General features: G+C 39.8%; 1 protein-coding gene across 1 annotated transcript in view; it reads right to left on the reverse strand.

Moving 5' to 3' along the window:
• Nucleotides 1-8,184, reverse strand: part of LOC131365810 (ankyrin repeat domain-containing protein SOWAHB) — a 37,938-nt gene extending 29,754 nt beyond the window's left edge. Inside the window, 3 exon segments of the mRNA XM_058409680.1 lie at nucleotides 2,220-2,384; nucleotides 3,428-3,489; nucleotides 7,912-8,184. Of these exon segments, the coding sequence (XP_058265663.1) occupies nucleotides 2,220-2,384; nucleotides 3,428-3,489; nucleotides 7,912-8,035 (351 nt within the window). The 5' untranslated portion in view covers nucleotides 8,036-8,184.
• Between the last annotated feature and the right edge of the window lie 3,923 nt (nucleotides 8,185-12,107).

Raw genomic sequence — 12,107 nt, forward strand, 5'->3', positions numbered from 1 at the left:
CACTCACTCACTCACTCACCCTATCCTCACTCACTCACTCACTCACCCTATCCTCACTCACTCACTCACCCTATCCTCACTCACTCACCCTATCCTCACTCACTCACTCACTCACTCACTCACTCACTCACCCTATCCTCACTCACTCACTCACCCTATCCTCACTCACTCACTCACTCACTCACTCACCCTATCCTCACTCACTCACTCACCCTATCCTCACTCACTCACTCACTCACTCACCCTATCCTCACTCACTCACTCACTCACTCACTCACTCTCACCCTATCCTCACTCACTCACTCACTCACTCACTCACTCACCCTATCCTCACTCACTCACTCACCCATCCTCACTCACTCACTCACTCACTCACTCACTCACTCACCCTATCCTCACTCACTCACTCACTCACTCACTCACCCTATCCTCACTCACTCACTCACTCACTCACCCTATCCTCACTCACTCACTCACTCACTCACCCTATCCTCACTCACTCACTCACTCACCCTATCCTCACTCACTCACTCACTCACTCACTCACTCACTCACATACTCACTCACTCACTCACTCACTCACCCTATCCTCACTCACTCACTCACTCACTCACTCACTCACCCTATCCTCACTCACTCACTCACTCACTCACCCTATCCTCACTCACTCACTCACTCACTCACCCTATCCTCACTCACTCACTCACTCACCCTATCCTCACTCACTCACTCACTCACCCTATCCTCACTCACTCACTCACTCACTCACTCACTCACCCTATCCTCACTCACTCACTCACTCACTCACCCTATCCTCACTCACTCACTCACCCTATCCTCACTCACTCACTCACACACTCACTCACTCACACACTCAATCACACACTCATGTAAACTGATCTGTTCCAAACTCGAAACTCAACACCCAATTCAATTCAATATTCATCCACGTCTATAAGTCCACCCATATTATAACTGTTTACATGCTGTTTTTTGCACATACACTCAATTACTGCTGTTGCACACATTTCAAGCTGCCACCAGCTGCTGCTATACGGAAGTGTATAATGTGTACAAGAGCCCTCTTTGTTTATGCTTCTCTTATTTTGCACATTGCACTGTATGACATATTATACAGGATGTATACTAGTCTGCACTATTCCGTGTATCTGTCCTGTAGTGTTTTGTTTTATACTGTCTGTTTGCACTGTCTTTTTTTGTCTTGCACATGCTGCACTTTATGTAGCTAGGACGACTTACTTTCAGTCATTAGCTCTGTGTTGTTACGTAGCTCTGCAATGTTGTTTTGTGTAGAACAAGGGTCACAAGGTTTTCACTGTGTATATATGTCTATATATTATTGAAATGACAATAAAAGCTACTTGACTTGATGTGGTCATTTAATAGAATATCGGTCTCTGTTGCTGGGTGAAATGGGAAAGATCCTTAGGTGGAATTCAATCCTCTTTCACCACAGTATCGAGCGATACCTTATACATCTGCTAATAGAAAATTGTAGAACATTTTAAATTTAAAGGATCATATAAATGTTATTTTTTTACACTATGTATGGAATGCATATTATTAATATATTGCAATCTTATAACCTCTGGATATTTATAGTTATTTCCTTTCGGGTTTGCTGCTTTCATTATTATTTATTATTATTTATTACTAATACATCATATTATTTATTACTGTCTTCAACATTCGTGCAATTCTGAGCTGTGTATTTCTTTATTCTCTTTTTTTAATTGCCCCCCCCCTTGTAATACTTGTGTTATACTGAAAACCTAAATAAATATAATTTATTAATTTAAAAAAGAAATAATTAAGACTGTGTGTTAGTGTGATTTTGTCATGCGTAAGTGTGAAAGCAGAATATATGGCGGTGACAAAAACAATATAACTCCAGCATCCAGTAAATGACGTCATTTATACTAAATAATATTCGTTAAAAAACTGTTTCATTTATTTTTTTTTGCCATGCAGTATAATCTGTGAACAGCCAGATTTGGGTGAAAAGCAACATAACAGGAAATATTAGTATATTCTGTAGAAGGAATGCAGATTAAATGCGTCACATTTTTGGACCTGTGCATCAACACTTTTTTTTTTGGAACGCAAACATTTCACAATATAAAAAAATTGAGTAAGAGCCCTTTTTTTGACCTGGACAGAACATTAGGCAATACTTTCCCAACTCATGATGTACTCACATCCTCCGTCTCGTCTGAGTCTTGGACATCAGTAACAGTAATGATGGGTCCTACACACCATTCGACTTGATGCTTTTTAACGTCCATCCCCTGTTCTGAAGCTGCAGATTCACGCTCTTGCATGAGCTGCTTGTACTTCTTCTTCAGGATAAGATACTTCTCTCCCTGATGAAAAAAAGACCCATTTATCAGCCCAAAGCAAAGATGTATTTAAACTTATTTTGGTACTAGACTTTTTTTTGCGTGACTGCTGGCTGTAGGAAGCTGCTTAAGATCACAAAAATGTTGAGAAAAAAAAGTCTTCATTTAGCTTTTGCCTAAAAGAGGCAAGATAGGGATTGCAGCTCAGAATGGGAATGCACTAAAACCATATTAAGTATCAGAGTAAATCAGGGGCAGAAACTAATTTGGTACTGGATCTGAGTTCTCATATTTTCTTATGTTGCTTTCTGTATTGTGAAGATGTGTAATGAAAACAGACACAACACTACAATATACTGTAAATTGCCTAAAAGGCTTCTACCATCAGCAGATCTTCTTCTTGTATCTGCTGATACACAAAGCTCTGATCTTAGTGCTACACTGAAAACAGAATGCTGGGTTTCGGTGCAACTGAAAGCACGCAAAAGTACTATATTTGTTTATCATTTAAGACAGTACCAACATGGACGAATCAACTCCCACAGGCATCCAGGACAAGGCTGGCTACGAGTTTATATTTGCAGTTTTTTGTTACCAGAGTAATGATCATAAAGTGTGATCCCACTGTATAAAAACTCATGTAACTATAACGATATTATCACCAAAAATACGTAGAGACTAAAAGTCAAATTTATTAAGGTCAGCCAAAGACTTTTCTGCCTTTCTGTTGACATCTCAAACACAACAGAAGACACTCTCAGCAGAGAATAAGGACATAATTAGCTTGTTATATTTTGAGTTAAATTGTGTTTGGTGTAGCTTATTTAACCGGACAAGCAACTGCTGCTGACAAGCATTTATGATTTGTCTAACCCTTCATAAACTGTTAACACACAACAATTCACTCCAATTTGCTTCATCACTCCAACTGAGAATATTTCACGAAGACAAGTACAGGAAGCAATCTAATCTTATCATACTTCAAATTACATGAGTGAAGAATAACATTTCAGTAATGCTACTGAGGGCATTAATGGGTGTTAAATAGATGGAAATGTCTTACTCACGTTCTCGGTTTTACACACAGCTATTCTGTCGATGATGTTCTTGAAGTCCTCCCTGTATTTGGCTGGGAAAAGACAAAGAGATATGAAAAAATAACACTAGCAAAAAAATAAATGCTGTACATGACATCTCAAAATGAACAACAGCATAGGTAAAGGTAACGCTATCCATCCACCCCTCTCGTTGGGCAGCATTTAATAAACCAAGTCAATATATAAACATCATCACTAACCCTAACTGTAGCATTTCTTAGCTCAGATGTTCACTTAAATGCCTGCTGATGAAGCTTGCGTTCACATATACAGCAATTTTACTTCGTCTCATCGCTGGACACGCCCACATTCGGTCGCTGTCACTCACGTCATCGGAAGTTGGCAGCTCTTATTGAAAATAAATAGCCTCCGGTCGCTTTTTTGCAGCGAGCCGATGTATGTGTAAACGTAGCGTAAACATGCAAGTGAAACAATGTGGGTGTGAAACTCTGAGCCCTTTTCTGCTTTGAAATTGTGCTTTTGACTTTGCAGGGTAACAACCAAAACACACTCAGAAGCACACTGTCACTTTCATGTCAATTTGTGGGGAAGTGCTCAAGTGTAGGACTTGTAAAGACACTAAAGCTGTTGCGACAAATGTATGCCTAATTGTATTTGTGTAAAGTGCGGGGATGATAGTAAAAGCAAAAATGGCATCAAATCCTAACTGTTGGTGTTTCTCAGCTTTTTTGCAGCACTAAAGCTAGTTTAGGAGGGAACTAACCTCAGGTATCAGTTTGAAGAATGCAAAGATTCCTGACTAAGGATCACTAATCTATACTTCATTACACTTGGATGATCCTATTTTGCCTTCCACTGTCTCTGTTCACATTTTAACCCTTGTGTTACATTTTAACATTTAACATGTGTTAACATTTGGACCCTTTGGTAGAGTTTGAGGTATAATTTACCAGGGATATTGATATTCGGGTTTTAAAAGCACTACAGAGAGACAGACAGACAGACAGACAGACAGACAGAAAGAAAGAAAGAAAGAAAGAAAGAAAGAAAGAAAGAAAGAAAGAAAGAAAGAAAGAAAGAAAGAAAGAAAGAAAGAAAGAAAGAAAGAAAGAAAGAAAGAAAGGAGCTGATTGTTTTCCTACAATATAAAATACTTCATATTGTCTATAATCTCAAAGTCCTTGCATCTGCAAATGTGAATGATTCACAACAAACGCTAACACTTTTAGTAAATATATTACACGGGTTGTTGACCCGAACACCACACAATGGTTAATGCTGCTTCAACCACCACCACCACCACCACCTTTTTTTAATGAACATTTCTCCAAGGTTCTCCAGCATCACCAGAGCTGGGTTAGAGTGAGCAAAAACCCAAATGTTCAGCTCAAGCTCAGTCTTGTATTCAGTAACCTTTTCAACTATTTAACGACACAGCACAATGCTTGGGTTAAAGGTTGTCAAGACTACAATCTCTAAAATGTCATTGAGAAACAAACAGAAAGCTGCTGCTGCCAAGAAGATAGTATCAGGTATGTGAATTAGTAGTAGAATGGTGTTGTTGCTTTCAATACTTCGGAGATTTCATGGCTTGTTTACAAGAGACAGCATGCCTAGGACAACTGAAACCTTTCCGTTTTCCTGCCAACAGGACAGTGCTGCACAACAACAGGAAACAGGAAACCAGCATTTAACCGGGCAGGTCCTGAGGGATTTTTTTTTTAAAGGTTATTTATTACCCAGTGCTCAGAACCCTCATCTTGACCAGAGATGTTTGCATCATCAAGTTCCCACCCAGAAAAGAGTAACTGCTCCAAGTCCATTTCATAAAACAAACAACTCGTCTAAATGTAGACCGTCTCCATGGGCGGGGCCTTATCCCACTGCAGTAGATTTGTGAATGCTCGGAAACAATCTGATAATTGGACAGAAGGGTCAGATGGTGCCAGATGTGAGCGGCTTTGTGCACAGCTGGACTCGGGCATCAAGAAAGAACACTCTGTTCCAAGCGGAGCCATGGAGCCATGCAGGAGAACATTTACATATATAGTAAAGATGTTCAGCTTGTTAAGTGGTTAAATTCCAATGTAATGTGACCTTCATCAAATACATCAGGAGAATTTATTTATGCTAGCAAATCTCCTCTGGAGAGCATAGAATTGTACCTGCTGATGTAATCATAAAGACGTGTCCTCTGCTTATCCCAGGACTCTCAAGAGCAAACATTGATAATCCTACTCTCTGGTGTCACCTGGAAAAGGATGGGTTTGCGTTGGGTCCTGGTTTCTTTCAAGATTTCTTCCTCATGTTCTCTCAAGAGGTTTCACCTTTTCTTACCCATTTGACTTGCTCATCATGCAGATGTTAAAAACACCATTCAATAGAAATGGCCTTTAAAATACAATTAATATACTGTGGTTCCAGCTTAGGTGGACAGCATTTTTGCTTATAGAAAGGCATCATAAGCTGACACTCATTCTAGCAACTGAAAGACTGCTCATGTTGTTTGTTGTTTATCTCTTGTGGCTATGCTCAACTGTAAATGCTAGGCTTTGGCTCTGGCATGGCATTGTTGTCAGATTTGGCAAAGCAAGCTAACACACACCCACTAGAGGCACCAACTGACTGGTCTTTTCATTCCAAGGTTTTTTTTTCTTTGTAATATCTCTATACACAGTTAATGAGAGACTGAATCTGTGGATTTGTCGTTTGCCAGCGTGAGCTAAGAATAAAACCAGCAGCTAACTGTGAAGCTTCTTTTCATGGACAAATTTAGGACAGTTGTAGACTGTTAACTGTCATTGTCAACATGGTCACACACATCAAGTCTCATGACTAATTTCATGTCAAAGGTTACAAATGTCAAGCTTCGGGCTCAGGGTGAGGCTAACATTTGTTCCATTTCTCACGAATTAGAACAATCTACAAAAATCTCCCTTATTTGTTTGTTTTCCTCGAAAAGATCAGACTGACTTAATATTTTTTATCAACGACCATGCTTAAGTCTTATAGCATTAACTATCATGTTAAACTGAGTTCAGGTGCTCTTGATTGTGCTTTAGATGGTTAATGGTCCTAGCTATCTAAAGAGGTTCTACGTGGAACCTTGTGCCGTGAGAGCCTCTTTAAACTCTGTTGGTTGTTTTTAAGTCATTTTGCTGTGTGTTTAAATACTGCCCAATGATTTCAAGGTAAAATAAGTAAACATTTGGTAAAAGGTTTTCCTTCTTCAGATGGTTAGCATTCCTAGATGTTCCACATGGAATCGTTTTTGGGAAGGTGAACCTCTTTTAGCATCATCGCTTTGTTTTTTGTTTGTTTTTATTAACTATAAGGTTAATGAGCGTTCTTGGGATGGTTAACAGTTTTAACTGTTTAAAGCGGATCTACCTGGAACCTGATCTGAAAGGGGAACCTTCTGTTGTGAGGTCCTCTTGTTTTTAGAGCATGTAAAATGCCGTCCAGTGATTTCTGGTAAATATGGAATGTTCTTTGGATGGTTAATGGTTCTAGCTGTTTAAAGGAGTTCTACTTGAATTCCGATGTGAAAAGGGAAACCCAATGTTGTGAGGTTCTCTTGTTTTGACATCATATTTCATCAGCTGTCATGTTAACATCCTGTCCATAAGTTAACTATGTAAATATTTGGTAAAAGCTGATGTTCCTCAAGAGTTTCTCGGATGATTAACGTCTTCTACGTGAACTCTATTCTCAAAGAGCCCTCTTTTGTGACATTCACTTGTTTTTTTTTTTAACTGGCATGATAAAATGCTGTTCAGGTAAATATGTAAAATGTCAGCAAAAGGGCTGATGTTCCTCTTGTGTTCTTTGGATGGTTCATAGTTTTAGCAGTATGAAGGGGTGTACGAAGGAACCCTCTGTCGTGACGTAATCTTTCCGCATGCACATAACAGGACTGGCCCAAAGAACTCTAATGTGCTTGAAGGAACTTTTCGTAGAAGGAAAAGTTAGTATCCATAAAAATCCCCACCAATGTGTTGACATCAAGGCGTGAACAAATGACAGCAAGCAGCTCACCTTACTGCTGTGTGGATTTATACACAAGAAAGGAACTCCAGATGTTGCATTAACACAGGCAGGGGTTTGTATAGGTTATCCTTGACTGAAATAAAGACATTGTGATCATTTTAACCCTGCAGGTATTCAACAAAACCGGGGCCATATTTTTGTGCGCGAGAGTCCAACGGAAATGACAGAATTCCTGTAACCTTATCGGCGTCTGCACACTCCTAATGTAAAGCAGATGAATTTAGTCTGAGGCTTTACAGAGAACCTACAGTGTTCATAAGCGGTCCCGAAATGTTCATACTGGATTAAAATGAGTAAAAAAAAAAAATACATAGATTTTCACACAAGCGAGAGAGAAATGAATAGAGGCAGAAATGCCAGGCTGGAAACGGCACCGTTATCCGCATCACTATGACTGAGGAAAGCGAGGAAGGAAAAGCAATACAGCCAATGTTACTACTCACCACGTAGGTACAAATCACTATGGCTTACAAACTGCTTATATCTCTTCAACAAGTCTGAATTTTTAACTTTTCCGCCAGAGGAGTAGATGTAGTCCAGCAGAGACGCTTCACTGACATCCCCCATGTTTTTGTCACACGGCTTCACCGTCACACGACTGAACTCGAGGGCATTTAAATAGTGTTATGTAATGCTCTGATCGATTTTCCAATCAAACATACTACAATAGCATGGCTTTGGTTTGCTGTGGAGCTGCCTAATTAAATAAAGCAGGGGGGGGGGAAAGTAATAGTGGATATCCAAGTTCACTCCACCCTTACAGCACGCGCGCCTCCTACGGTTTAACCCTTTACACGCCGATACATAAACCTTGTGAAGAGAAAACTGCTGGGTGTTAGGATCTGAAATTTTCGTGGTGTGATATGATGTGCTGGTCTTCAAAATATCACGGTTTCACGATTTGAAAACACAAGTAGTGAGAATTAAAGAAATATACATATCTCCATCTGTCCATTTTCCAAACTGCTTATTTAGTAGAGGGTCACATGGAGCCTGAAGCCGGGGGCCAAGCCATCACAGGACACACACATGGACATACATGACCATTCACACACTATGGACATAGAACACAAATCTTTGGACTGGGGGAGGAAACCCCCAAGCAGGGGAACAACATGGATGTGTGGGAATCTATAACCCCAAACCCTGGAGGTGGCAGTCGAACCCGCAGCCATGGAGGTGCATGGCAAACGTGTCAACCACTGTGTACTGTATATATCAATATACACAGCTATATAATATACAAGCTGTTGCACAATTACTTCATTGCTAAGATTACATCATAGGCAGAAGAATGTAGGCATCAAAGTATTAAACAAACAAGAGTTTACAATCAAGTCAAACACATGGAACAAACACCAAGCTTTAGAGTCATCTAAAACAGCCATCGAAAACTGGGAGCAAGATTTTGTGAAGTTCTGTTGAAAGTGCAGGCTTTATAAATGATGAAAAAGCTTTGACAGGTGTCTGCACTGAGAATTCCACTGACTGAGTCATGTGTATGATCATCTGGCTGCATTTGTAGTCATTTCTTGCAGGAAATACAGTCTGTGTTGGAAATGTTTAGCAATTGGAGAGGATTTTATTTATGATGAGAACATCAAGGCTTTAGTTATAACATATACATTACAAAATAATTCTTTCTTCACATATCCCAGCTTCTTAGTTACTGTATCTTTGTAGATACAGCACTTGCCATGATAAGGCAACCCTTCTCAAGGGCCCAACAGTGACATTTTGCAATGCTGTGGCTTGAACCCTCAACCTTCTGATCTGTAAACCTTTATCCACTAACCCACCACTGCCCCGTATTCTGGGAAATGGCATTTGTGTTGAGAGTTGAGAAATACTTGACATTGCCAGTACATTTATAACATCATCAATCTAAACTAAGAGCGAGAGAGAGTGTGGCTGTGACAATAGGAGGTGAAAAAATTACAAAAGGATAGATATTTTGTTTAGTTAAGGTCAGCACTGTCATGTTCTTCTACATGTTTGCTAACTGTTGTGTATAATAAAGTTAAGAACATGCTGAAGTGTAATGCTTGTAGTGTAACACGTTGACAACAAGTGGATTACGCAGCACAAGGGTTTTTTTGGATATTGAGAAACAGGAAAAGGGTCAAAAAGCATTTGAATCAGTCAACAAGTTAACCATCCAATCCTACACTAACCATGACACTGTGACTCTGTAACAAAATGTAGCCATTCATATTAGCAGTAAAGTTTATTTCATAGTAGCAATAAGCATTGACTAGGTTATTACCAGAATATCAGAGTTGACACACAGGTCTCAGTGTTGCACGTATAGCATAGATGGTTCCTTGATTTACTTTACCTCATGGCTATGAGTCACATACTGTTTCGGATGTTACTAGAAATGTTGCACTATAGTGACACATCGGAGTTACACATCTAAATATCAAAGTCACTTGAACCATGTTAAAAATAATCATGTTGTTGTCCTTCTGCTGCTCCCTATTCGGGGTCGCCACAGCAGACTTTTTGCCACAGGTTTTACCCCGAATGCCCTTCTTGTCACAACCCTCCATTCTAACTGGGCTTGGTACTAGCACTGAGAGTTAACCCCTCAGAACTGAATCCAGGCCATGGCAGTGAGAGCACAGAATCATGGGTTTTACCGCTAATTAGCCTAAATGAATCACTATAGACCAATCAGGCATAACATTATGACCACCTGCCTAATATTGTGCCAAAACAGCCCTGACCCGTCGAGGCAAGGACTCCACTAGATCCTTGAAGGTGTGCTGTGGTATCTGGAACAAAGGGGCCTCCATGGGCCACACCTCACAACTTACAGGACTTAAAGGATACTTACAAGACTTAAAGGATACTTTTGATAGATACTGACCACTACAGACTGGGAACACCCTACAAGAGCTGCAGTTTTGAAGATGCTCTGATACAATGATCTAGCCATCACAATGTGGCCCTTTTCAAATCCTTACACTTGCTCATTTTTCCTGCTTCTAACACGTCAACATTGAGGACGAAATGTTCGCTTGCTGCCTAATATATCCCACCCACTAACAGGTGCCATGATGAGGAGATAGTCAGTGTTATTCACTTCACCTCTCAGTGCTCATAATGATGAGGTCATAATGATGCCATGATGAGGAGATAGTCAGTGTTATTCACTTCACCTCTCAGTGCTCATAATGATGAGGTCATAATGATGCCATGATGAGGAGATAGTCAGTGTTATTCACTTCACCTCTCAGTGCTCATAATGCTATGTCTGATCAGCGTATCTCACAATACCTAGATTAGCTGCAGTTTCAGTTGCTAAATGTTTTGGGTCTCACATCATCGTGTATCTCATTCTGGATGTGATTAATCCATTAAGGAATGGAGCTCATCATTGTCTATAAGTTTCCCCCTCTATCTTTCTTTTCTGCTGTTGTTATTGAGAAAGGCTCTTATTTAAACATAACCTTGACACGAATTCCAGTCCATAAAATCAGAATCAGCTTTTCACAGGAGGAGTTAATCATTAGGGAGAGATCAGAGGTACGTTCCAGGTGGCGTATTGTGAGTGGGCTGGGGAGTGTGTGTATTACCCATGAATCACTGTGAGTCCCCAGGGGTTTAATCAGTGAATGAATTATAGAATGTAATGAAAGTGTGGATTGGCACCTCATAGCTCCCAGTCTTTGGTTCGATTCGGACCTTATGATTGTTTATGCACACGTTTATTGTCCATGTGCTTGTGTCCATGTGGGTTTACGTTCGGTTGCCACCTACATCCCCAAAACATGCTTTGAGTGAGTGTGTTAGTATACATGCATGTTTGTGTGCATTGTGCTGTGTGATGAACTGGCTTCCCATTCAGGGTGTGTTCCCAGTTCCACTGATTCTCACAATTGTCCATTTATAGAAACCATTTTTTTCTTAAACAGCAGTTGTTTGCATTGAAATTCCTTTTATTATTATACACCCCCATTGTGCTTAAGTGATTAAATAGCATCATGCATGGTAATAATGATGTTAATGATAATGACAGGGATAATCACAGACCGCTTTGAGGCACTTCATCTCTATCAAGTATCATTTATTGGGGTTTTGGATTCTGGGAGGATCCACCGGTGGTATTATCACTGGCACAGTGCACTTTACAAGATTAATTTTGTGCAGATATTAATATAAATGCAGTGCCTTGCAATGTGGCATCTCAAATGGTTTTTCATTTAATTAAAGAACACATTTGAACCCCTTCAATGGGGACAATATAGAAATGCCAATAAGCCTCTTATGTGCTGATACAATTACAGTAATCTTGTGAGTTATGTTAATAAATTGTTCCTTATGCTCACGTAATTTCTCCTAGTACTACATACGGTAAGTAATTGCAGCAGGACATATGTTTTAGAGGATTAAAAATCCTGCTCTACATTTTAAACCCTCATCTACATTTATACATTGATGACCACAATCGGATTCTCAGCTTGTCCTATATCTCTAGTACTTTCCTGTATCCTGACCCTGCGCTCTGACCCCAACCTCCAAAGGATGGGATATGCGAAGAAAGAATTTCACTGTGCTGTAATGTATATGTGACAAAATAAAGGTCATTTCATTTCATTTCACTTTCCCTCTGTGCCACTGTGTTAGCTGCATA

This window comes from Hemibagrus wyckioides, linkage group LG15 (assembly GCF_019097595.1).
Source record: "Hemibagrus wyckioides isolate EC202008001 linkage group LG15, SWU_Hwy_1.0, whole genome shotgun sequence".
NCBI lineage: Eukaryota > Metazoa > Chordata > Actinopteri > Siluriformes > Bagridae > Hemibagrus > Hemibagrus wyckioides.